This window comes from Podarcis melisellensis (genome assembly GCF_964234715.1).
Source record: "Podarcis melisellensis genome assembly, chromosome: 3".
In the NCBI taxonomy this organism is placed as follows: Eukaryota; Metazoa; Chordata; class Lepidosauria; order Squamata; family Lacertidae; genus Podarcis; species Podarcis melisellensis.
Window position 1 is genome coordinate 3819076 of NC_138530.1, and position 27793 is coordinate 3846868.

The 27793-nt window shown below is 47.0% G+C and overlaps 1 protein-coding gene across 6 annotated transcripts in view; it reads left to right on the forward strand.

Annotated features, from left to right (window-relative positions):
• NCOA1 (nuclear receptor coactivator 1) overlaps positions 1-27793 on the forward strand; it is a 307488-nt gene that overhangs the window by 195930 nt on the left and 83765 nt on the right. For all 6 annotated transcript variants that reach the window (XR_014166236.1, XM_081903665.1, XM_081903669.1 and 3 more), the window contains 2 exons: positions 4438-4543; positions 11996-12162. Coding sequence is in view for 5 of the 6 variants with exons in the window: in XM_081903665.1 (XP_081759791.1) it covers positions 4455-4543; positions 11996-12162 (256 nt within the window). In the remaining variant the exon portion in view is untranslated. The remainder of the gene's footprint in view (positions 1-4437; positions 4544-11995; positions 12163-27793) is intronic.

Below are 27793 nucleotides of genomic sequence, written 5' to 3' on the forward strand. Positions count from 1 at the left end.
TCTATTAGACATTAAAAGCTGCCTTCAGATGTCTTCTAAAAGTCTGGCAGTTGTTTTTCTCTTTGACATCTGGTGGGAGGGTGTTCCACAGGGCTGGTGCCACTACCGAAAAGGCCCTCCGCCTGGTTCCCTGTAACTTGGCTTCTCGCAACGAGAGAACCGCCAGAAGGCCCTCGGCACTGGACCTCGGTATCCGGGCAGAATGATGGCAATTCTTCTTCTTCTTCTTCTTCTTCTTCTTCTTCTTCTTCTTCTTCTTCTTCTTCTTCTTCTTATTTATCATCATCATCATCATCCCAGGCCTCCTACATCAGTGTGTTCAATCTGTCCACTCCTCTGCCATTTCTGAATTCTGTTACTAGACTCTTTCGGCTCTTTGTTTGCTGAAAGTACATAACTGCTCCAGGCAGTATCTCAAAACAGTTCAGGATTTCTTTATTTAGTTTGAATTCTACAACTCCTCTTGCTTCATCAGTGGCCGTTCATGTCCCACCCCCCAAAAAAGCATGCATGGTTTGGGACTCCCACTAATTGCCATTTCCTATGAGCAAGCGGAATAGAATGTGCACAATCCCACTTCTCAGGAATCCGTCTTCTGGTAACTGAGAAGAGGGCAGAGGATGTGGAGCAAAGGCGGTGAGTACAGGGATGGTCCGTGTGCACAACTGCAGATTACCACTCTCTCCCCACCGCCGCCTGGAGCAAGTATCACCTTTAGAGCTGGGAGACATATTTGGAGCTCTAGGGGTCGAATCATTTTTCCAACTACACCATCAAAGCTATTTTTAGGATAGTTTAAATTGTTTTTGGCTTGTCAGCCTTGGCAAGGTCCGTTGCAAAATAAACTGGATTTACAATTAAAAAGAAGCCCTGAACATATTACATCTCGAGTCTGGATGGAGCCAAATATTTCAGCTAAGCCTGCAGTTCTGTCTTTTGCTTTATTGGACATACAGACGGTTTTGCCAAGGTCACCATCTTCTTTCTTATCTTCTCCCTGAATGGGATTTGAGGGGGTGGGAGGGTATATACATCTAGTTTGTGGCCCTGATCCTAGAAAACATTCCCTTTGAACAAAGCGCCTAGCTTTCATTAACAGCATTTCAAGTCTTTTGTGAATGGTTTCCTGGCTAGTGCGAGCAGGCCAAGAGTTTTCATATTGGCATAATAATTTCTGGTGTGAATTTAATTTTTTTTTGAAGCGGAGCCAAAGCTGGCTATAAATAAAGAGTGGTTTAAGCAAATTGGAGAGCCCTGGAGGAAATGGTTGAAAAACAAACTAAAATCAAGCCTGTAATGAATGCATAGCTCTTGTACCCGGAGCAGATGAGTTTTGCAGTCTTTGGCTTTGAAAGGGCCTGTTTCCCCTCCTCCCCATTACGTTTGTTTTGGCATCATTTTAGTCTCCAAGTACGCCACAGAAGAGAAATAAAATTATATCAGTGGTCATCGGCTCAGCTGCTGGTTCTTGAACAGCAGTTTTCTCATTTTTATGGTTATTCTCTCCCTTTTAAATCAGGGCAGGTGCCCAAGGTTTCCAAAGCTGGCACAGGTGGGAATTATCTACTGGGGGTGATAATACTACTAAAAAGATTTCTGGCTTTGAACAAACACCTTCATCTTGATAAAAGTGTTTCGTACGTTAGCAAACCACATGCAAAGAATCATTTCAAACCGACTATAGGTGATTGAAAATGACAACATTTGGCCCCGTCCGTTTCAGACTGACAAATCCATCTTAGGACAAGCGGCTCTGTTAACTTTTTAGTAACAAGCAGAAACCTCCTTCCAATGAAATCATTGGGACTGCCTTCCAAATTAAACACTTATTAAACACTTCTAGAATTAGGGATTTGTGCATGTCTACCCAAAAGTAAACCCCATTACGTTCTGTGAGGTGTACTCCTTAGGACTGCAGTCTTAGCCTCACAACTATCTTTCTGGCAAGGTGTCTGTTTCATCTTCCTCTGAAAATTACAAGCAATGGAGAAGTGTTAATGAGGAAATGGCATCCCAAGGGTGCCACACTTTTATTCCTTAAAAGACCTGACCTTTAAAATCTTCGTTTGAGGACGGCTGTAACCAGAGACCTAGGGCGGAACACAGGGTGGAATTTTGGCCTAAAAAGGCTTCCTTAGGGGCTATTAGTGAATGTACTTTGCTAAGGTTCTAGCTTGCTATTTGAGGAGTTCCTTTTCCATCTCCCTTTGCCTAGCTCACTTGCTGGTGATCTAAGACCATTTGATCTATAGCATTTCTTCCTTTGCTTGTTCTTGTACCTCTTTGCTGCAGGTACCACACAGAGATCTGGATTAAATGCTTTTGTTTGGTTGGCTGAGGAGCGGAGTGGGGAGGTTGAGGGCTCTTGATGCACCTCTCTCCTTCAAACATCAGAGGAGCATTGCTGGATCAGAGCAAAGGTCCACCTAACCCACCATCTTATTTCCCATTGCAGCCAACCAGATACGTTTAGACAACGGCAAGTTGGTGGCCCCAAACCGTTTCCATGCTGCCTTTCATTCTATTTGGGATTTCAGTGTGGTGTACAATCATTTGTGCCACAATACAAATACAGTAATAATATAACAGATAAAAGCATTAAAAGAGCATGTGACATTAAAAACACCTGGGCAGGAAAGACTGTTTTTGCCTGGCAAAATGAGAAGACATTCCATAACTAGGCACCACGGCTAAGAAACTGTTTTGCTGCCCAAAGTCATTGTGCTAGCGCAGGGTTTCCCAGATTTGTCTCTCCAGCTGTTTTTGGACTACAATTCCCATCATCCCCACCACTGATCCTGTTAGCTAGGGATGATGGAAATTGTAGTCTAAAAACAGATGATGACCCAAGTTTGGGAAACCCTGTGCTAGTGGAAGCAGTGCAGAGTTTTGAGGGGGCACGAAGTGGGTGCCTTCAGTACAGCCTGGCACGCATCTTGTGGTCTTAGTTCCTCCCAACCAATGCCGGGAGGGGAACACTGGGCCACACCACATCGCGGGTACCAGCGTGTGGGTGCCTGCTTCGTGCCCGCCAAGTTCTGCATTGGCTGGCCAGGCTCCCCACTGTGTGGGCAGGCGGCACAGTGCGTGATTGTTGTTTTCTTCCCGCACCAGCATCGCCCTCCCCAGATCCCAGCTTTGCAAGGCTGCTCGGGGAGGGCAGTGTGGGGATGCCGCAGCTGTGTGCCCTTTGATTCCAGCGGCGGGGTGGGTGGGGCTGGTTTATTCTCCGCCCCTCGCCCTGCCCCAGGCGGCGAGGAGACACATTCCACCACTGCAGTAAATAGATGCCAACTGCATACACAATATTAGGCAAGCGTGGCAGATTCAAAGTTTTCAGTTTTGTTTAAAACAAGCATGTTAAATTAAGTTGCTCTATAGGGCAGGAGGGACATGGGTGGTGCTGTGGGTTAAACCACAGAGCCTAGGACTTGCTGATCAGAAGGTCGGTGGTTGCTCGGTCCCAGCTCCTCCCAACCTACCAACCTAGCAGTTCGAAAGCACACCAGTGCAAGTAGATAAATAGGTACCGCTCCGGCGGGAAGGTAAACAGCATTTCCGTGCGCTGCTCTGGTTCACCAGAAGTGGCTCAGTCATGCTGGCCACATGACCCAGAAGCTGTACGCTGGCTCCCTCGGCCAATAAAGCGAGATGAGCGCCGCAACCCCAGAGTCCACGACTGGACCTAATGGTCAGCAGTCCCTTTACCTATAGGGCAGGAAGTTGGAGCCTGTGGTCCACTAGATGTTCTTGGACCAACTGACCACTAGCCATCCTGACAGGGACTGATGGGAGGTGGGAGTCCAAGGGCATCTGAAGACCAGAGATTCCCCACCCCTGTCCTAGGACATCAGAAAAGTTTCCAGTGCAAACTGAAAATCTTCTAATTTGCATAGGATTCAAAATTGTCCAGAAAACCGTCATCCCAGGTGAAAAACCTGAACGGGCGCATTCCATCCTGCAGCACCTTCGCTAAGCGCTACCTTTATCAGAGCAATATTCAACAATGAAGGAGAGAGGCTTCCTTCCTCTTGTTTCCCCAAGCAACCCCCCAAGAAAAATTATTCAGGGGGCTTCTGAATAAGGCTTCTGGGAAGATGTTAGCATAGTGAAGACGGACCTACTGCTTGTCTGGCTAGCCTTAGTGCATCTGTGTGTTGGGACAACCACTTTTCAGAAAGTCCTGCTAAAGGTTAGCAATGCTGAGAAGACATAATATTATGTGGCAAACGTTTTGCATGAAAGCTGGTTGAAGGTTGGGCCATGGTGTCACGTGGCTGTTGAAAGAGTGAGGAAGCTACTATAAAGCACCTGCCTCACATCTCCTCTGCTGGATCACCTGAGCTCTGATCTGCTCTGGGCCAACCACGCAATATCTTGATTTTACCCATTTTACTCTGCTTTGTCCCTGAGCCTTGTTCCTTGTTTGCTCCTCAGGTGTGAACTGACTCAACATGAGTGGCCTCGGGAACAGTTCAACAGACCCGGCAAACCCAGATTCCCAGAAGAGGAAGGGGTCTCCGTGTAACACCCTAGCCCAGAGGTGAGTAAGGACTTTGCAGCTTTGTTCCGTCCAGGGGTGGGGAGCGTCCTCCGTCGTTCTAACCCTCTCATTCCTCACAAGCAGATGGGAGCAGATTTCATCAACTCAAATAGTTCACACTTCCCACCAGGGCTCGGGTGTTTGAGAGCAGCTAGTGTGCAAGATGGAGCTCAACTTCCCATCTGCTCCTCTTCACTCCTTGGGAGCAACTGTTGACTTGTTGCTGAATCTGTTTTAACTTGCTGATTAATTCAGGCTTTTAGTTCAGTCCACGTGCTAAAGTTGTTTCGATTGCAAAACGAGAGAGAATCCTAAAGTCTCACTGGGAATTAAAAACTTGGAGGAGAAATATTGACCACCCGCCAGACTAAGTAGTATAATGTTCTCTTTTTCATCCAGAGATGGCAGCCTTTCTTCCGCCATGGACAGGTAAAGGAAACCTCTTACTGCTCAGTTCTCGCCCAAGGGCCAGGTTTTAACTACGACTGCCACATTTAGTTAATTCATCCATTAGATTAAGCATCAGAATGTAATTATTTGTTCAATTAACTATCCCTTCCCCATTAACTGACCAGCAAATTTTGTTAAATACAAGAAGTTAGTGCCAGCCACGTGTGGTATCTCAAAAGCAGCCATGCTTCCAAAATTCTCCCCCTCTGAATTTCCCAGCTGAATCTTGGACTTTAGCTTAATAGCTTCCCTTCCAGATTAGCACTGATGTATCCAGAATCCAGATGCCTCTGGGGTTGGATTTACAGGATTTGCACAGAGCAAACAGACCCAGTTGTTTTCTTCCCTTACTCCTATCCTTTCCATTCCCCTGGTTTGTCATTAAGCGCAGAATCTGGCTGTCACGATTAATGTCTTCCTTCTTCAACTTTTTTAGGGCGTTGCATGCTCATGTAGGCCTCAGTTTTTTCTAACTTGGCCACCCCACAGCTGTACTATAAGGTAGAAATGGGGTGGCCTTGCTCTGGTGGGAGGGATCAAAATGTAATAATAATAATTTATTTATTTATTTATACATACATACATACATACATACATACATACATACCCCACCCATCTGTCTGAGTTTCCCCAGCCACTCTGGGCGGCTCCCAATCGTGTGTTAAAAACAATACAGCATTAAATATTAAAAACTTCCCTAAACAGGGCTGCCTTCATATGTCTTTTAAAGATAGGATAGCTGCTTATTTCCCTCACATCTGAAGGGGAGGCATTCCACAGGGCGGGCGCCACTACCGAGAAGGCCCTTGTAATAGTAGACAGACCCTTGTAATAGTAATAGTAACTTATTATTTGCACCCCGCCCATCTGGCTGGGTTTCCCCAGCCACTCTGGGCGGCTTCCAACAAAGATTAAAAATACATTAAAATATCACACATTAAAAACTTCCCTGAACAGGGCTGCCTTCAGATGTCTTCTAAGTGTCAGGTAGTTGTTTATCTCTTTGACATCTGATGGGAGGGCGTTCCACAGGGTGGGTGCCACTACCAAGAAGGCCTTCTGCCTGGTTCCCTGTAGCATTGGGCGTGGTGGTCCTTGCAATTCTTTGAAAATGTGGATGGCAGGCAGGCATGGACCATGCATGATTCAAGCTGCACTGGCTCCCGGTGGAGTACAGGGTCAGATTTAAGGTGCTGCTTTTGACCTTTAAAGCCCTTCACGGCCTAGGACCCTTGTACCTACGGGACCGCCTCTCCTGGTATGCCCCACGGAGAGCCTCAAGGTCCATAAATAACAACACCCTAGTGGTCCCAGGCCCTAAGGAAGTTAGATTGGCTTCAACCAGAGCCAGGGCCTTTTCAACTCTGGCCCCGGCCTGGTGGAACGCTCTGCCTCATGAGACCAGGGCCCTGCAGGATCTGATTTCTTTCCGCAGGGCCTGTAAGACAGAGTTGTTCCACCTGGCCTTTGGCTTGGAGCCAATTTGATTCCCTCCCTCTCTTTTTTTCCCTTTCTTTTCCTTCTCCTCCTGCGATGAGGCTACATTTTAATATTTTAATGTTCCATTATTTTAATGCTGTATTTTATTTTTGTTTTTAAGTTGTAATCATTCATCTTGTTTTTATTATTGCTTGTAAGCCGCTCTGAGCCCGGCCTTGGCTGGGGAGGGCGGGGTATAAATAATAAAATTGTTGTTATTATTATGATTCGATCTGCCTTGTCACCTCCTGGGAGGAATGTCTTGAACTTTTTCCACCTCATTTTGGCAGTAGGTTTCCTCCACAAGGCAATTCAATGTGTATTTGGTGCTACTTGCATCTGCTTGCTTTTCGTAGAGCCCACATGGCGTCCTCCTCAACCATTTTTGCCATTGAATCTGGATTTTCTGGTTCACATATAATCTGAAAAAGGGTGGGGGTGGGGATCCAACATGAAATCACACAGTAAAGTGTATTGTGAATCTTTTTGTGGACAGTTCTTTATATGGCTGGGGAAACACAGCCAGATGGGCAGGGTAAAGATAATAAAAATTACTATTATTTAATTATTATTTGTAGCACATAGCTGCTTTGTGCAAAACTGGTCATGTGCAAAGCAAACTTATGTCATATGTACTTTCTGAAACAATGTGCAAACCAAAGCACTTCTATCCTTCAGAATTCTCTGAATTCATACTTCTCTGAATTTTGCAAGGAAGTTCTGTACAGAAATGCAAATACTAGTGCAAAGTGTGCCTATAAAAGCATATATTAGTAAAAATAATGTATAAAAAAATAATTCTTTTAGGGAAACCAACTTCACCAAAATATATATATTAGGCAACATTACGTACAAAAAAAGTGTATTTTAGATAAATTGGCTCTGAAATGCTGCTGAATTTTCATGAAGTCTTTAGGGGGGAAATTGAAAAAAATTGAAAATTGAAAACTGATGTGAAAAACTAGTAGAATGAGAAGCAGAGAAACTAAAATTAACATATTCTCTGGGAGAGCTGTCAGGGAGGGCCTGCTGCAGAGGCATAAAATAGAGTGAAATCTGAACATTCAGATCCTCCCTTTTCCAGCAGAGGAGTTCAGTTTTTTAGCTCCCCTACCCAGTCCAAGTAGGCATCCCTAACATTAGCATAATGGAATGGAAGAACTCTATTCCTCCTTCATTAGAAAATGTCTTTCTCTTTCTCTTTCTCTCTCTTTCTCTCTCTCTCTCTCTCTCTCTCTCTCTCTCTCTCTCTCTCTCTCTCTCCTTCTCTTTTAAGATGGTTCCTGCTGTTTCATTTGCTTGCATCAACTAAAATAGACTACTTTATTTTTCATTTAACTGTTATTTTATTCACTTGCACGCCCATGCCAATTTAACTGATTGATTAAGCAATTCATCAATTAGCTTGTATGATTAATCGACTTGAGATATTTTTTTCATTGGCTGTCAGCCCTCGTTCTAGCTTTGGGTCTGCTAATTTGCCATTTTCTTTTGCATTAACGTCTAGAGAGTTTTAACTGTTGCAGGGGATGGTACTTTGGTACGGTAGGAAGACTTTCTCGTTGAAATCATATCCTTATGATGCTTTTCTCTAGGGGAAATTGCCCTTATTCTTCTCTTTCCTACAGCTTACATGTTGCCATAGCAACAGGGGCATTGAATTACGTTCTTTAATCTTTAAATAAATTCATGCACAAGTTACTTTACTGATCCCCCCTCTTAATTTGACCTCAACTGAAATGCTCATGCTACTATTTACTTAATATTTCAATCATCAGAGCAAACCCATCATCCAGCAGATCTTCCAGATGTTCCAGTACCCCCTCCTTAACATGACAGGAGTGTGTCAGCAGTAAATCATACCATGCAAGTTGGTATTAACTCTTTATTAGCAAAAATGCAATTTGCACAAGAGTGTCAGGCGTAATGAGCACAGCAACTCATCTCTGGTAGGTCTTGCCCCTTGTATGACTTGTCCCACCTTCCTATAGCTACCTAAGTCCCGTGCTCTTCAGGGTTTTTTCTAAGCAATCTGAGACTACGCCTAAGTGCCACCAATCTCTCCTCCACGCTTAGAACACTGCAATGTGCTCTATGTGGGGCTACCTTTGAAGGTGACCCGGAAACTACAACTAATCCAGAATGCGGAAGCCAGACAGATGACAGGGAGTGGCCACTGAGACCATATAACACCGGTCCTGAAAGATCTTCATTGGCTCCCAGTACATTTCCGAGTACAATTCAAAGTGTTGGTGCTGACCTTTAAAGCCCTAAACGGCCTCGGCCCAGAATACCTGCAGGAGCGTCTCCATCCCCTTCATCCAGCCTGGAAACTGAGGTCCAGCTCCGAATGCCTTGTCGGTTTCCTCACTGCGAGGTTACAGGGAACCAGGCAGAGGGCCTTCTCGGTGGTGGCGCCCGCCCTGTGGAATGCCCTCCCATTATTTACACCCCACCCATCTGGCTGGGCTTCCCCAGCCACTCTGGGCAGCTTCCAACCAAATATTAAAATACAGTAATACATCAAACATTAAAAGCTTCCCTAAACAGGGCTGCCTTCAGATGTATTCTGAATGTCAGGTAGTTGTTTATTTCCTTGACATCTGGTGGGAGGGCGTTCCACAGGGCGGGTGCCACTATCAAGAACCCCCTCTGCCTGGTTCCCTGTAACTTGGCTTCTCACGGTGAAGGAACCGCCAGAAGGCCCTCGGCGCTGGACCTCAGTGTCCGGGTAGAACGATGGGGGTGGAGACGCTCCTTCAGATATACCCTGACCAAGGCCGTTTAGGATTTTCAAGGTCAGCAGCAACACTTTGAATTGTGCTTGGAAACATACACAAAACGAAAAATGTCGATAGGTCTAGATACGGCTTCTAACGCTTCAGGATAATCTCCAAAGAACAACATGGAGAAGATGGAAATGGTTATTGAAATGGCAGGACTGAGTTAGAGCGGGGAGGGTAACCTGATGGCTGCTGGGGCTGCATTTTGGGGAAGGGACTGGGGCTTTGTCCCCTGTGTTTGTGAAGCCCTCCTAACAGGAGGTGGTGCTGGGTGGGAGGGAGAGGTTGTGTTTCCCCCAGCAACTATAGTTGCAGCGCTGTGAAAATGCAGGATCTCCCCACCCCCTCAGCAACAGAATTGCAACCTTGGGGAAAGGCATCCAGATCCCACTCAGCAACGAACCGTGCTATCATTGCATTAAAGAAAAAAGCCCGCAGAATTGCTCTCAGATGCTCCAAAGTATAAAAAGGAGTAATTGCAGCCAAGTAAAGGCTACTCGCTCTTCATCTACATAGTTCCATGGTGTGTTGGAAGCTTCTTAGATTTGCTTGTAAAGCGATTGCTTTAGCAGCTTTTGCAAACAGATTGATTGCCCTTCTTTTATTTTATTTTATTTTATTTTTTAAAAAATCTCTTCTGCCTTTTAGCTTATTAACTTGCTTTCTTGGCTCACTGCCATCACAATTTATTCCTGTTGGCAATTTGCCAGTTTCTTTTTGCCTTTAGTGGCCTCCTTATAGCTGAGTGGTTGCGTGGCTGTTCTGTGTTCATAGCCGTATAGCCTGCTGAGGCAGAGTGTGTGTGTAGAAGAGAAGTATGAGCCTAAACCAGAGAGAGAGAGAGAGAGAGAGAGAGCCTGAGCCTCACATATCTCTGTGCAAAAGCAGCCAAAGTGCATTGCAACTCGAGAGCTAACATAGGAATAGTAAATGCACTCTTAAGCACAAAAATGCAGGCTGCGATGATAATGAACCTAGTGCAATACAGTGGACACTTGGGTTGCAAACGTGATCCGTGTAGGAGGCACATTCGCAACCCACAGCGCCAGGTCTGCGCACATGCGGGTCGCAATTTGGCACTTCTGCACATGCGCAAAGAACGATTTAGCGCTTCTGCGCATGTGTGAGCGCCAAAACCCGGAAGTAACCCGTTCTGGTAATTCCGGGTTCAGCGCAGTGTGCAACCCGAAAACACAACCTGAAGCATCTGTAACCCGAGGTATGACTGTAAAGGTAAAGGGACCCCTGACCATTAGGTCCAGTCGTGGCCGACTCCGGGGTTGCGGAGCTCATCTCGCTTTATTGGCCAGGGAGCCGGCGTACAGCTTCCGGGTCATGTGGCCAGCATGACTAAGCCGCTTCTGGCAAACCAGAGCAGCACACGGAAACGCCGTTTACCTTCCCGCCAGAACGGTACCTATTTATCTACTTGCACTTTGATGTGCTTTCGAACTGCTAGGTTGGCAGGAGCAGGGACCGAGCAACAGGAGCTCACCCCGTCGCGGGGATTCAATCCGCCAACCTTCTGATCGGCAAGTCCTAGGCTCTGTGGTTTAACCCACAGCGCCACCCACAAATGCATATCTGTGGATCAAAAATCTCATAAAACTGACAATAAAAAGTCTGCATCCTCTTGACTTCTACTAATGAGCAGAAAAAGCGGTTTTTTGAGAACGCATTATATGCTCCTGCATTCTTTTTGAATCCTCCTTTTCATGCTCATGATTAAGGTGGTATGAAATGGGCCAGCTGACTAGCCTTACATTGTACACACTGACCATAGGAATCTGCCTTATACCCAGTCAAACCATTGGTCCATCTAGCTCAGCCGACAGCAGCTCTTGAGGATTTCAGGTGGAAGAGTCTCTTCCAACCTGACCTGAAGATGCCAGGGACTAAACCTGAGACCTTCTGGGCAGATGCTACACCACTGAGCTCCAGCCCTTCCCGAGGGCAGCGACTGAATAATTGAATTGCTGACATGTAGACTCTTAGCAAGGGACGCAGGTGGCGCTGCGGTCTAAACCACCAAGCCTCTTGGGCTTGCTGATCAGAAGGTCGGTGGTTTGAATCCCCGCGACGGGGTCAGCTCCCGTTGCTCTGTCCCAGCTCCTGCCAACCTAGCAGTTCGAATGCATGCCAGTGCAAGTAGATAAATAGGTACCACTCCAGCGGAAAGGTAAACGGCATTTCCGTGCACTGCTCTGGTTTCGGTGTTTGTTGCGCCAGAAGCAGCTTAGTCATGCTGACCACATGACACGGAAAAACTGTCTGCAGACAGACGCCGACTCCCTTGGCCTGTAAAGCGAGATGAGTGCCGCAACCCCAGAGTCGTCTGTAACTGGACTTAACTGTCAGGGGTCCTTTACCTTTACCTTAGATTCTTAGCAAGTTGCTGTAAGCCCTTTATCATTGCATTTTATTATTAGCTGATGCTATACGTTAGTGACACTGGTCTGGTTTTGTTTTTACTGGCATTTGAAATGGTTATATTATGAGATGGAGTTGGATCAGATAATCTTGAACTGATGCCTGGACCCTCGCTAACACATCACATGATTTGTTGTTTGAATGGATTAGATTGCAGTCGGGGTCATACTCACAAAACACCCACAAATACTCAAGGAACTCGCGTCCTTAATTTGGGCTGTCCTTAGTGTGAATTTTGGATTATTTTAAAGCACGCATAGCCTTTGATTACTGAGGAGCTTAGTAACTGAGCCTTGCTTTTCTCCAACAGCAATGAGAAACGGCGCAGGGAGCAAGAGAACAAATACTTGGAAGAGCTGGCCGAGCTGCTCTCAGCCAATATCGGAGAGATCGACAGCCTAAGCGTCAAACCTGACAAATGCAAGATTCTGAAGAAAACGGTTGACCAGATTCAGCAGATGAAGAGGCTTGAACAAGGTAAATCGGCAAGGCCCTTTGGTCTTCTCTTGTTTGTCACTGGTGTGTTTGAAGGTGGCAAGTGGTTCCTAAACCTTTTCAAGCCACACACCCCTTGGTTCAGTAAACTCATCCACAGTGCCCCATGGCCAATAAAAAAAAACTGTTCAGAATAATGGTTTGCACAGCCATTGAGGAAGATAATAACACAATATAATTCAAAACAATTAATTGCACAAAATCCAGTTAAAACTAGTTTAATTATTTCAACAAAATGGATGGACTTAATCCAATGATCCCAGCTTTTCAAAGTCTAATAGTCATTTACACCTCCAGCACCCCCCTGCCACCCCCTTGCCTCTTGGTGGGTTAATCCACCCACTTCGAGAACCACTGTTTTAAGGCAAGACTTTCACAAGGTGTGGCCTAGATCCTCCTTGGAGAGGGCGGTGCAGCAACTGAGTAATGAAAGTATATGATTCAAAAACATCCTCCCCCCACTCCTGAGTCCCCTTTCTAAACACCTTCCCGACAACAAAGATATGATAGCCATCTTCAGCTATCTCAAGGGCTGTCACGTGGAAGATGGAACAAGCTTGTATTCTCCCGCTCTGGGGGCAGGACTCGAACCCATGGCTTTCAAGTTACAAAAAAGGAGATTCCAACTAAACATCAGGAAGAACTTTCTGACAGTAAGAGCTGTTGGATAGTGGAGCGGACTCCCTTGGGAAGTGACGGACTCTCCTTCCTTGGAGCTTTTTAAGCAGAGGTTGGATGGCTGTCTGTCAGGGATGCTTTACTTGAGATTTCTGCATTGCAGGGGGTTGGACTAGATGACCTTGGGGGTACCTTCCAACTCTCAAGTTCTGTGATTCTTTGAAGGAGGCATTTGCCAGGGAGAGTCAGTGGCACAGAAACGGGTCAGCACAGCACACACATACACACACACACACCCTCTTAACTCATTCATTCTCCCCTACAGATGTCTCCCCTGCTCTCACTTGCAAGCTCTGCAAATATGGGCTGGCCTCAACTAGAGATCAGGCATTTAGGATGGAATTACAGTGGTGCCTCGCAAGACAAAATTAATCCGTTCCGCGAGTCTCTTCGTCTTGCGGTTTTTTCGTCTTAGCGGCTATTAGCGGCTTAGCGGCTATTAACGGCTTAGTGGCTTTAAGAAAAAGGAAAAGAACTCGCAAGAACTCGCAAGACATTTCGTCTTGCGAAGCAAGCCCATAGGGAAATTCGTCTTGCGGAACGACTCAGAAAACGGAAAACTCTTTTGTCTTGCGCATTTTTCGTCTTGCGAGGTATTACTGTACCGTATTATTCACTCCATAAGATGCACATGACCATAAGACGCACCTATTTTTTTGGGGGGGGGATCAGCTCACAGTTGTGCAGCTTCTTTTGCAAAGGGGAAAAATCCTGCTTTTATGGGGTTCAACTCACAGTTCTGCAGCTTCTTTAGGAAAGGAAAGGGAACCGTTTCTACAGTTTCCAGACAGATAATCTAATCAGCCAGTCCCATGTCGCTGGGGAAACAAATGGCCTCCGTCTGCAAAACTTTCAGCAATGGAAGCCTGGGCAAGGGGCCGGAAAGGGAGCCAGCGATCGACCACACATTCGCTCCATAAGACGCACAGACATTTCCCCTGACCTTTTAGGAGGGAAAAAGTGTGTCTTACGGGGCGAAAAATACGGTAATTGTGTCATGCAAAGGAGAGAGTTCTTTCAGCACAAGCAGTTCTGTTTGTCCGGTGGAACCATCTCCTACCCCTGGGAGTTCTCCTAATCACCCAGAGCAAATTTGGGGGATGTGTATGGGGGTACACAGAGACAGGGAGCAGGATAAGGCCCTGTTGCGCTTTGCATACCTTGAGGGAGGCGAGGGTGCTGCTGCATTTTGGTCAGCAAATTTGCAGTCGCTTCGCACATTGCATGTTTAAGTGGCAACTTAAGTGTAGGTTTAAAGTGCAGTGCGTGGATCCTACAGTCGTGCTCATTGCTGGCAGCCACCCCTTGAGTCTGTTGACAGAGGCAAATGAAGGTGTATTGCATGAAATGGCCTTCTCTCTTTGCAAGGACTGCAGGGGTCAAGCCTCAGAACCACCTTTGCTTTCCTTGATAGAGTTTGTAACTAAATAATATTTACTTGAAGATTGTCAGGGAGATCTCCACCATCAAACCACGACTGAAGTGTTATTGTGAACAGCCCCTTCCTTGCTTTTATTTCATTTCAGCTTCGTCCAAATAAGGCTTAGTTAGTAAAAAGAGGGTGGATTGATTTAAATTAAGGCAATTTAAACCACTGATTTAAATTGCTCAGAAAAAGACCAATTTAAATAATTTGGTTTAAATAACGTTGCTCATTTTTTTAAAAAAATTGATGCATTTCCTGAACAAGAGTACATCCTAATCGTCATCAGGTTTATTTTGTTAAAAATATATATATTGGTAATGAGAGCTTGTACTAATGGGTTTCCATAACAATCAAAAGTGGTTCGTTTGCAACTAAATGAAGCCTTCATACTACCTAGGCTGGGAGCAGCATCCAAATCTTCTAGCCATGCAGTCCTCGCACCTTTTGCGTTTGACCATTGTCTGCTTAGAGACTGGAGTGGCAACTGGGACATTAATAGATTTCCATTTAGCTGTAAGAAAACTTAAGTAAGACCACTCGCTTAAAGACAACGGTCATGATCCACAGCAGAATTTGGAGTGCTCGGTTGCGAGCAATTTCCCTTTCTCTTCCTGGAATCACTTGCCCATGTCTTCCACACGAGGAACTCTTTGTCCTCTAAGGAGCTCATATGGTTCTCTCTGTCCCCATTTAAACCATGCAATAACCCTGTGAAGTAGGTTTGACAGTGATGGGCCCAATATCACCCAGTGAGCTTTATGACTCAGTGGGGCTTTGAATCCTGGTTTCCCAGGTCTTAGCCCAGCACTCTAACCACTCCCCAACACTGGTTTTCAGTAGGGAAAGTACATTTTCTCACTGCTTGGCGTGGTGGATAAAATATTCATAATTTCCAACAATAATAAATACAATACATGACCCTTTAATTTATAACACTTGTCCTAGAAGTCAAATATTTCCTACACCCCCCCCCCCCGCTTTTCCATAGAAGAAAACAAGAATACCAACTTAATTTTTGTACCCCATCCATCTAAGTGGGTTGCCCCAGCCACTCTGGGCAGTTTCCAACATAATATACAAACAACATCACACATTAAAAGTGGGCTTTCAGTTCAGTGTGTTTGAAAGAGGATCTTGAGCTGTTACCTTCTGAAGATATTTCATTTCTTCATTCATTCACTAGGTTGGTCAACCGATTAATTACATTTATATCCCGTCTTTCCTCTAGGGAACTTAAGGCAGCATACATAGTTCTCTCCTTACAAGAATTCTCACAACAACTCTTTGTGGTAGGTTAGGCCGACTATCCCAGAGTCACCCCGTGAACTTCAAGGCAGAGGCTGGGGATTCAAACACAGACCTCCCCGCCCCCAGACAGGATCTCCTACATCTGCAGTGTGGTATAGTGGCTAGAGGACATTTCAGTGTTTTCATCTTGCTATGTTACATTCGGGGACGCGTTTGGCGCTGTGGGTTAAACCACAGAGCTTAGGACCTGCCGATCAGAAGGTCAGCGGTTCGAATCCCCGCAACGGGGTGAGCTCCCGTTGCTCAGTCCCTGTTCCTGCCAACCTAGCAGTTCGAAAGCATGTCATAGTGCAAGTAGATAAATAGGTACCACTCCGGTGGGAAGGTAAACAGTGTTTCCGTGCGCTGCTCTGGTTCACCAGAAGCGGCTTAGTCCTGCTGGCCACATGACCCGGAAGCTGTACGCCGGCTCCCTCGGCCAGTAAAGCGAGATGAGCGCCGCAACCCCAGAGCCGGCCACGACTGGACCTAATGGTCAGGGGTCCCTTTACCTTTACCTATGTTACATTCAGATTTCATTATAAACAGAGTTACAGTCATACCTCATGTTACATCTGCTTCAGAACAGCAGGTTGCTGAACAGCTTGGTAGGTTTCTGGATGAAACATCGGCTCTCGATCCATTCCAGTCCGGCTTCCGTGCTGGTCATGGGACCGAGACGGCTCTGGTCGCCCTAACAGACGATCTCCGCAGGCAGCTGGATCGAGGCGGGTCGGGGCTGCTGATTCTTCTGGACCTGTCAGCAGCCTTCGACATGGTCGATCATGAACTCCTGGACCACCGCCTTGCCGACGTGGGAATCCAGGGCACAGTCCTTCAATGGCTGCGCTCGTTTCTCTCTGGTCGGGGACAGAGGGTGGCACTTGGGGAATTGTCATCGCGCCACTCCTTGGTGTGTGGAGTGCCTCAGGGTGCGATTCTCTCCCTGATGCTTTTAAACATCTTTATGCGCCCCCTCGCCCAGCTTGTCCGGAGTTTTGGGCTGGGTTGCCATCAGTATGCCGATGACACCCAACTCTATCTGTTGATGGACGGCCATCCTGACTCGGCCCCAGATACACTGACCAGATGTCTGGAAGCTGTGGCTGGATGGTTACGTGGGAGCCGGTTGAAGTTAAATCCTTCTAAGACAGAGGTCCTCTGGCTGGGACTGAGCGATATGGGACTGAGGGGGCAACTCCCATCTCTTGCGGGGGTGCAATTAGTGCCAACATCGTCCGTTAAGAGTTTGGGTGTAATCTTCGATAACTCCCTCTCTATGGAGGCGCAGATTACAGCTATAACAAAGGCGGCATTTTTCCATCTCCGCCAAGCTAAGCAGTTGGCTCCTTATCTCTCTCGCCCTGACCTAGCCACTGTGATCCACGCGACGGTCACCTCCAGACTGGATTATTGTAACTTGCTCTACGTGGGGCTGCCCTTGAGACTGACCCAGAAACTCCAGCGGGTGCAGAATGCCGCGGCGAGACTCCTTACGGGGTCTTCGCTGCGAGATCATATCCATCCGGTATTATACCAGCTGCACTGGCTCCCGGTGGAGTACAGGATCAGGTTTAAGGTGCTGGTTCTCACCTTTAAAGCCCTATACGGCCTAGGACCCTCGTACCTACGGGACCGCCTCTCCTGGTATGTCCCACAGAGAAATTTACGGTCTGCAAATAAAAACATCCTAAAGATCCCAGGCCACAGAGAGGTTAGGCTGGCCTCAACCAGAGCCAGGGCCTTCTCGGCCGCGGCTCCAATCTGGTGGAACGCTCTGTCACAAGAGACTAGGGCCCTGCGGGACCTGACATCTTTCCGCAGGGCCTGCAAGACAGAGCTGTTCCACCAGGCCTTCGGTCAGGGCGCAGCCTGACCCCCCTCCTCTGGCAATCGGCAATCTACACAGAATTTGCTTGATGGTTGCCATTAATTTGATTTTAATTTGATTTACTTAATTTTTATAATGAATGTTTTTAGAATGTCGGATTATTTGATTGTTAGCCGCCCTGAGCCCAGCTCCGGCTGGGGAGGGCGGGATATAAATAAAATTTATTTATTTATTTATTCATGTTAAGTTATTTCAGGTTACGTCCTGCGGCAACCTGGAAGTACCGGAAAGAGTTATTTCCGGGTTTTGCTGCTCGCGCATGCGCAGAAGCACAAAATGATGTCACGCGCAGGCGCAGAAGCGGCGAATCGCAACCCGCATGTGCGCAGACACACCACTGCAGGTTGCCTTCTTTTCAGGTTGTGAACGGGCCTCCAGAACGGATCCTGTTCGCAACCAGAGGTACCACTGTACTGTTGTTGTTGTTTTTTTTTTAAAAAAATGACATTGTAACTGCATTTAAAAGTAAAACTCTGGTTTAAAATCTTTCGGAATCCAGGTGTTTGGGGGTTTTTTTAATAAAAAGATTAATTGTAGACAGAGCCAGGATGCATGGGAAAGCGCCCTGGGAATCCATCCACTGAGGTCTTCCCAGTGTTGCTCAGTCTCATTCTGCATTGTCCCGCTTCTGTTTTTGGGTGGGTGGGGGCAAGAGGCAGTGGGAGAGAAGCCCTTTCACAGAGTCAGTGGCTGTGGAAATATCCAGGTGGATATAATTCATATTTCCAAAAAGAGAGAGAGAGAAAAGCTCCATGAGTTTCTGTGCTCTTTCAATGGCCCTGGCGAGAGAGCGGTGCCTCTCTCGTTCCCTGCCCTCCCACTGTGGCTGAATCGCGAGCGGTTGGGAGCATGAGAAATGGGGCTCTGCCAGCAGCTCAAGGCCTGCCCTGCAGCAGTCCCTCCTTGGCTTGGAAGAAGGCGCTCCATATTTCTCCTCGAATGAAACGCTCGCCTTGTGGCACCAGCAGCTCTTTCCGAAAGACAAAGCGCTGGGCGTGGAACTTGTCAGCTTGCCTGGGAGCGAAGGCTGTGCTTAGCATCTCAAGATGCAAGCGGGTGGGGAAGAGAGCCTCAGGCTTTTGCAAAGGAGATTTGCCATGTCCCATAATACGCATGTTCCGATTGTAATGTTTTCATGGCCTTACTCCTGTCATTTGTGCTTCTTGGAGGTAAAATACCGCCTTGGCAACTGGTGATGCCCTCCTGGTCGTGCCTCTTCGTAGAAATGGGATCATGCCTGCCTCGTTGCTGCTGCTGCTGCTGTTTAATTAGATACTCACACTTCTCGGGATTATTATCAAAAGTAAAATGGATGGTTTCCACATTAGGAACCATGTTATTCCTGTCCCAAGCTAAATATAAATGTGTTGGGGACAAAGAGGTGTTGTTGGTACTTGCGAAAGTGTCTTGAGATTCTAGTCATCTGTATTCCTCACTTTCTTCCAGTGTAGAGAGTTGGCTTAATTTTTTTTTAAAAAAAAACACCAACAATTGTGTGTGTCAGATTTGGTATGTTGGTATTTATGCAAAATGTTTTGAATCTAATTTTGAAACAGGCCCTAGCTCAAGTGGAGCACACGTAGTTGGTGGGCAGAAGAAGTTGAGTTTGTCTCTGACATGTCTGGTTGCACCAGAGGCAGGCTTGTTAAAGGCTCTTGGAGAACATGACTGGTAAAGGTACAGTCAGGTTGCATGTTTTCAGGTTGCGCACCGTGCCGAACCCGGAAGTACTGGAACAGGTTACTTTCTGGTTTTGGTGCTTGCGCACGCACAGAAGCACTAAAACGCACGTTGCGCATGCGCAGAAGTGCCGAATCACGACCCCCGCGTGCGCAGATGCTGCGCTGCTGCTTGCGAATGCTGCGGGTTGCAAACGTACCTTCCACACGGATCACGTTCGCAAGCCAAGTGTCCACTGTATCTGTATAACACTTAAGATCTGTTCTCTGAACAGTCGGTGGTTATAACCCAGATGGACCAATGGTCTGATGCTCTAGTGGGCAGCCATACATCACTGGGTAAAAATGGTAATCTGATGTTAATGATATCAACCTCTGATGCTGTGAGGATATGAAAGCTTACAAGTTTCACATCAGTTTGCCTTCCCCTGGTGCCCTCCTTCTGTTTTGGGACTACACCTCCCATCAGCCACTGCGAGCATGGGCATACTGGTGGGAGTTGTAGTCCTAAATACTGGGAGGGCAGCAGGCTGGGGAAGGCTGTGTTGGACAAAGAGAAATTTACTGAACGTTTACAGTTTCTTTAAATAATTTATTTCATATTGCACTAAGGAATCTTAGTAGCTTTCAGGTGTGCTTTCTCAGAAGACTCACAGTGGTTGCTTGACGGGCCGTTCGAGACATAACTGAAACAATCTCTTTTATCATTGCATTATTTTCCACAACTTTTTAGACGGGAACTACCCCAAGGTTTCAGACAAGGAACTACATTTGATGCATTTCCCTCTGCTCAAATTTTGATTTTGGCTTTGACAACTGAAAAAAATACTCCTACACATGCTAAACGGTTCCTAGAGAAAAATTTCCCCTGTTCCTTTTTATGGGTGTCAGAAGCGCCCGTCTTTCTGGAAAAACACATCATTTGGGCTGTATATGAAGGAAACACACCCATGGTACCTACGGGACCGCCTCTCCTGGTATGCCCCGCGGAGGACCTTAAGGTCCACAAATGACAACATTTTGGAGGTCCCAAGCCCCAAGGTGGTTAAATTGGTCTCATCTAGGGCCAGGGACTTTTCAGTACTGGCCCTGACTTGGTGGAACGCTCTGTCACAAGAGACTAGGGCCCTGCGCGACTTGACATCTTTCCGCAGGGCCTGCAAGACAGAGCTCTTCCGCCTGGCCTTTGGTTTGGACTCAGCCTGACCCTTATGTTTCCCTCCACTTATGGTCTTGATCTATGGGCTACTTTTAAAATGAGGCTGCATTTTAAAGTGCATTTTAACCTGTATTTTAAATTGGGTTTTTTCCCCTATTATGTTTTTACTGTAATTTTACTGGTGTTAGCCGCCCTGAGCCCGGCTCTGGCCAGGGAGGGCATGGTATAAATAAAATATTATTATTATTATTATTATTATTATTATTATTATTATTATCCCTTCCGTTGCTTCCTGTTGCCTCAGGAGTGATACTGTGGAACCCAGAGGTCAGACAGAATTTAGACAGGTCAGGTAATTTGGAAACTCCTGTTTGGTATTGAGGGGTGTCACATTTCATGCACATTACAGATGAAACCAGAAGGGAGTTTCTTATCAGGTAAGTGCTTGAGAGTCTCCCGCTTATTGCCTCTTCAGCAGTCATTAGTTTTCTTGGCAGGGCACAGCATGGCTGAACATTAACGAGAGCAAGAGCTACTACACGGAGTGGTTCCTTGAGCTTTGCTCTCCATTAACAGCTGGTCTCTTTTCTGCTGACCATGTTGTTTGTGGGGGTGGGAGGGTTGGAGGAAGGAAATTGCACCTTTTCAGTTTCGCTCCATTTAACTCTGGGCTGTTGGGCATGAGACGATGGCAGAGTAGTATCTTAGGCAGGGATTGGGAGGCCGGATGCGGCCCACAACATCTTTAAATCCACCCTGTGGCCTCCCCTCTCCAGCTCTGCCTCTAAGAGAGCAGTTAGGTTTGCCTTATTATTTGAAAGCTTACTAGCTATACAGGAGGGGACGCAGGTGGCGCTGTGGGTTAAACCACAGAGCCTAGCACTTGCCGGTCAGAAGGTCAGCAATTCGAATCCCTGCGACAGGGTGAGCTCCCATTGCTCGGTCCCTGCTCCTGCCAACCTAGCAGTTCAAAAGAACCTCAAAGTGCAAGTAGATAAATAGGTACCGCTCCAGCGGGAGGTTTAAACGGTGTTTCCATGCGCTGCTCTGGTTCGCCAGAAGTGGCATAGTCATGCTGGCCACATGACCCGGAAGCTGTACGCCGGCTCCCTCAGCCAATAAAGCGAGATGAGCGCCGCAACCCCAGAGTCGGCCACGACTGGACCTAATGGTCAGGGGTCCCTTTACCTTTACCTAGCTATACAGGAAGATCTTCTATCTTAAGCGTGGGAGATGAATGAATTGCAGGGGGAGTGGGAATGGGTGAACGGGATGCATGCATCTGAGTGTGAGACATCAAGAAGGTGTCTGTGGCCTCACTCACCTTTTGGGCTCCAGCCCTGTCCATTGCTGGCATGCCTTTTCCAGCAGCTTTTAGCACCAATTTGTGCATTAGATTTCTGTTTTTGCTCATTGGTGATCTTCCACCTCTGGATACCCAGGGAAATGTGATGTGTGGATATGTTTCACACTGCAGCCCTCGGAGGTTAAGCAGATTATATACTTGAGAAAAGTACCACTATTAGATCTGTTTATGTTTTTTCCCCCAGCTATGCTCTCTGCTAAGCATAAGGTGCAGGAGTCTTTACTAAAAGACTGGGGACAGGTGGGTCTTGTAGAGTTTTGGCTGGGGCGGAGAGACTGTTGGGTGAAAGGGTAAGGAGAGAAGGTGGGGACTGAGCTCCATGTTCAGGTCCTGGAGGCAAGAAAAAGAGAAGGAGCCTTCATGCCCTGCTCCCCTTCTTGTGATTTCCAGAGGTGTTTGGCTGGCAGCTGTTGAAAACAGAATGCTGGACTAGGAAAACCCTTGGACTGATTCAGCAAGGAAGTTCCTACTGAGCTCTGGTCCTGATGGGGGCACAGGAGAATCAGAACTCACCTGCTGCCTTCTGCAAGGTTAAGGCCTAGAGATGTTTGTTCAAGAGGGGGCAGAAGGACATGGATATTTGGACGTAAGGTAAAGTGGTGGTGATTGTAGGGAGTTAAAAAACATAAAGAGGGATGCGGGTGGCGCAGTGGGTTAAACCACAGAGCCTAGGACTTGCTGATCAGAAGGTCAGCGGTTCAAATCAACAAGCTCCGGTTGTTTGGTCCCTGCTCCTGCCCACCTAGCAGTTCGAAAGCACTGGTCAGGGGTCCCTTTACCTTTACCATAAGAAACATAAAACGGCACGCCATACAAGAGGGACTCGCACAAGTTGATGAATTTTTTTCTCCCCACCCCCCAAACCACTGGGAAACCTTGCCTAGCCTTCCTGATACCTGCACGTTTACCTGATGCCCTACTCCTTTCTAAGCCGTTGTCCACATTCAGCAAGGAATAGAATCTTGCAGTGTTGTTTGAAAATTGAAACTTAAGGTCTCGGAATAATTCTGCATGTTGTTGTTCTTGTTGTTTTTCAGTTTTTCATGAATATTCAGAGGCATAAATATGCACAGACCCAGGCAGAATTCAGAGCCTTAGACAAAGCAGTAGAACAGTTTTCCTTACAAAGATAGGATGTGGTGCAGCGAGTTGCCCAGCAGAGTTGCATGTGGGGGCAGCAGAAGCCTAATGAGCTGCAATCTTGTTTGCTCAGCTGCAGCAGAGCCAGGTGCCACCAGGCACTCTGCAGTGAAACTTAGGGGCTCCTTCTCCCCACTCTGCTTGTGGTTGGAGCTGGGATGCTTCAGGAACCCACCAGGAGTGATGAGTGGTGCAACGGAAATGCCTTTCAGAGCTCTAGGACACAGGCCAAGTGATGCAGAAGAGATGATGAAGCTGACTTCATTAGAGCTTGTAAATGCTTCCTTCCTCGAGCAGAAAGAGCTATAAACATGTGCAGCTACGTTACCTGTTAATTATTACTATGCTCTGTTTCCTCTCCTTTCCTGGGCTGCTTCCTTATGAAGGTCTACATCAGGAATTCACCAGGTCCTGGTTCAGACTGTCCCAGTGTCCCGGATTGTTATGGCAATGTAGAGCTGACCCTCTTTCTTGCAGACAGTTTGAAGGGAAGGTCTGTTTGCCCAGGAGTAAATATTACTGTCCTCTGACGAGTGTTCAGACGCATAGCCGTGATTTCCTGTCCCCTCCACACTTCTCCTATCATCTGTTTCAAAGAAAGATTTAGCTCTGCCAAGGCTCTGTGGCTTAGCTGCACCGATCCCGTCCCAGGGTTGAGCATAATCTGGAAAAGAAAAATACTTTTACACAATTTTAGCCGATGTGATTGATCTGTGCTGCGCTGACTTATTGGCGGTACTCTATACACGGTCTGAATTGTAGGCCCTCTGACATTCAAAACCAGAAGCCGGGGCTAACGAGGTTCCTGGCTGCAAATAAGTTCAGGGAATAGCTAAGTAGGAAAAGAGAGACTGGCTGCTGTGGAATTTCTAATGCAGCGAAGGGAGGGATTTTCAAATAAAGAGAGGGGGGGGAAATCCCCATCAAATTCCGTAAGCAGAATTTTTTAATGGATGTTTCTCCGGCATCGAGAGCGCTAATTGGAGCTCTCTGCAAACAGCAGAGCTGCGGAGCAGCAGGTGGAAGTTAGCAATGAATGGAAACAATCCACAGTTCAGTCTCCCCTCGCCAAGTGCTCCCCAGAGGCAGTTCCTCCTGCTGACGGATTTCAAAGCTTGCCCCTCGTGAAGAGGTGAGAGGGCAGCTCTTCCTCCCCAGCCGAGAGCATCTCATTTCTTTCTCTCCCTCGGAATTAGAGGGAGGAGCCCAAGGGAGAACACAGGAGGCCTTCTGAATCCACCCCGCCTGCCTATACATCAGCGGAGGCCTCCTCTGCCGCCGCCGCCAGAGCTTTGCATGCTGGGCTGCTGTTTGAAAGTATCAAGCAAATGCTTTTAGAGCGGCTTTCCCGGGGCTGGAGCCCTTCCAAGGCTAGTAATGTACAGTTGGCAGGACACGGAGTTTGCGGCGGTGGCAGCAGCCTGGGGTGCATCTGCCAAGACAGCCATAAACCAGGCAAAGGAAGGGGCCAGGCAGTTAATTTTTCAGCACTCCGCCATCCCACAAAAGTTGCATGGCGATTCTGAGCCAGCGAGGCTCCGTGAATGCTGCTTTTCAAGCACTCAGCGCCCCAGTTTGCCAGGGAGCAGAAGAAAAGCTCTCTTGATGAAGTCATAATTTTGCTGGGTTGGGGTTGGGTTTTTTTGCAAGTGAATGAGGAAGGAGGTTTAAATGTCTGCACCCTGGAGAAAGCAGTCTTGCTTGCTGCTGACCCATCTTGCATAGGACCCCTCTGGTTATGAGAGACCTTTGCTGGTCAAGGCCAAGGTCCATGAAGCCCAGCATTGAGTTTCCCAAAGCAGCAAACTAAAGCTTTTTCCTGCAATAGCAGTTTACATGCAGCGTCAATCTACCCAATTGTTACGTGTCATCTCTGAGAAGGCTTCCTCTCCTGCCCCCCACCCATGAAGTGTACCAGACTGATTCTGTTCCCACCACCGGCCACAAACTGCAAAGTGATCCTCACCTTCCCAAAAAAGAGGCTTAAGATGGAGAGCATCCTGATGGATTGCGACCCATGTTAATTAGTGTATGTTGGGTGCCATTTGAATTCTCTTCCTCAAGCACCAGAAATGTTTAGCGCAGTCCTTGTAATGCTCCCTTCCAAAGCTGTTTTTTGACCCATATCTGCCCGGGTTGCATCAACAAGGCGCACCTCTCCTGCAACACTTGCTGCTGCTTCTCTTCTCTGCCTGTGGATCGTGGGCTGGGACAGACCCAGAGGTGATCTTGCTCAGCCTCCAGCCCTTTGGCAGCATCTGCCTGTTATCTCCCATATGGATTAATTTACATCCCCTTAATTAAAGCAGGCCGCGGCTTGATTTAATTAAATTTTCCAGGACTATTGACAAACTTTAAATCAATCAAATAAAATCAGGCCGAAAGAATGCACACTGAAACCGGACACCCTTAAAAGCTTAAACCATGGCCACTGAAAGCCAGCAATGTTGCTCTGCTAATAAAATAGGAGCAACATAGAAAGGCTGCCTTATAACAGTTTTGGCATTGGTCCATCTTGCGCAGTATTGTCTACTTTGACTGGCAACGGCTTTCCAGGATTTCAGACACAAGTCATTCTCAGCATTTACCTGGAGATGCCAGGGGATTGAACCCGTGGCCTTTTGCATGAAAGGCCTGTGCTGCAGCCCTTCAAATGAGAATTGCCTGGTGGATCAGGCACCCCTCCTAGTGCAGCACCCCATGTCCCACAGAGTCCAGGTGCATGTGTCCGTCCCCCCTTTTAAAAAAATAAATCCATCCCGAACTTTTAAAGCAGGTTTTGAATACATCAGATTTTTCTTTTGGAAGGAATCAAACTTGGACACCCAAGTTAAATCTGAAAATTACTTTTCGCAGTTGTGGATTTGCATGTGTTTGTTCAGCAGTGTTAATCCCTTTTAAATTCCCTGCTGGAACACAACTGCTTTTGTTAAAGTTTTTGATTTCACACCTGGTTCTTTCTTCCAAAACATTACTTAAAAAGAGAGAGAGAGAGAGAGCTCCTTGGAAGAGCTTTGCGGCAGAGTAGACTGGTGACAGGGAGTGGCCGCCGAGACCATGTAACACGGTCCTGAAAGATCGTAATTGGCTCCCAGTACGTTTCTGAGCACACTTCAAAGTGTTGGTGCTGACCTTTAAAGCCCTAAATGGCCTCGGTCCAGTATACCCAAAGGAGTGTCTCCACCCCCATCATCCAGCCCGGACACTGAGGTCCAGCGCCGAGGGCCTTCTGGCAGTTCCCTCACTGCAAGAAGCGAAGTTACAGGGAACCAGGTAGAAGGCCTTCTCAGTAGTGGTGCCTGTCCAGTGGAACGCCTTCCCAGCAAATGTCAAGGCAATAAACAACTTATTTTACTTTTAAAAGACAACTGAAAGTGGCCCTGTTTAGGGAAGTTTTTATTGTATTGTTTTTAATATTCAGTTGGAAGCCGCCCAGAGTGACTGGGGAAGCCCAGCCAGATGGGTGGGGTATAAATAATAAATTATTATATTATTATTATTATTATTTGCCCAGGAATGAACCGAGTCTGGGTGTTTCAGGTGACTATTGTCTGTCTCTGCATTCTGCCCAGCATCAAGTCCCCAGATTTAGACCCCTGCATTTTCCTCCTGCAGCGATGAGGCCATGGGATGATAGGTTTGGAGAGGTACAGTCGGGGTGCTGTCCACAAGAGCTAGCTTACAGTGTCTGGCTGGCTTTTTGGGGAGATAATCTGCTGAATTAAAAGCCCTGGTGTCGCAAGGCAATCCACATGTTCTTGAATCTTATAAGAACTTTACTGCTTTTGTTACTCTCGTGCTAAGAATCATAGTTGACAGTTAGAATCACCAATATTCTCCATCATTACTTCTGCCCACTACGTTTACGAAGAAGAAGTTCAAAAAGAATTATGCTTACTGTATGCAAGCTTGATCAACAGTGTGGTTGCAGACCTCTGACTTGCAAATTAAGGGGATTTGAAATTAAATAAAGGATTTTAAATCAACGCGTTCGGTGGTGCCACATTAAAGGCTATGTCATATCTAAAATTGGATCATGATCTTATCAGAGCTTGATTGTCAGTCTAAATCTAATCGTGTCAGTTTAGCTACATTGAATTTTAATGGAGTTCTCCTCTTTCCTTTTTGATTTAAAGGAAACCAGAATTGTGAATCGATTCATGTGTTCCGTAAGAGGCGCACTGTGTTCCCCATGCTTTGGAATGAAACAGATAAGGAAGATCTCATACTTCTATGTTCCACTCTATTCAAAATGTGACCAGGGCTTGACAGGGGGTTCTTTTAGGGAGGGGGCTGAGGGAGATACAAGAGGCTCATAAGACAGTATGGAGAGAGTGGACATGCAGCTTGACATCTTTCTCAAATTGCCAGAACTGCGCCATCTACTCAGGTTACTGGCCAATAGGTTACAAAGGAAAACCAGGACATAATGGCTAATAACCAGTTCTAACTTGGGTATTGCTTCCCTTAAAGGAGCACTTGCACAGTTTGGGGGTGCTCCTGGACCCACTCTTTCCCCTTGATGTGCCAGTGCCAGTTGCCCTGGTGGAAGCAAACTGGGCATTGTCTTAGAGCACATGGTAACCTAGAGGCAGAGACTGCATAGCAACTGAACAGGCCAGGAACCAGAGTGAGAGAGACGCAGGTGTTTCAGAACCCTGGACAGGCGCATGGGAAGAGACGGCTTGTATGGGGATGGACAGGGATTGAGTTCCGATACTTAACAGTATTGACGCCTGAGGACACCTCCCGGCTTCTGCATCCTTGCTGGAAAGTGGAGACCCTTAAAGAGGCAGCCATTTGGCCTGAAGCCTGGCACTCAAATCGCCTCTCCTGGGTCTTGCTGAAGTTGTGCGCAGACTTGGCCGCATGAGAGGGTCTTGGAGCAAAGATCCTGGGCCCTTGGAGAGGTCCCACTTGAAAGGGGGTAGTCAGTTGGGGCCTTAGTTTAGGTGTCTCAGGTTAAGAAGGTCCTTGTTTGCTAGTC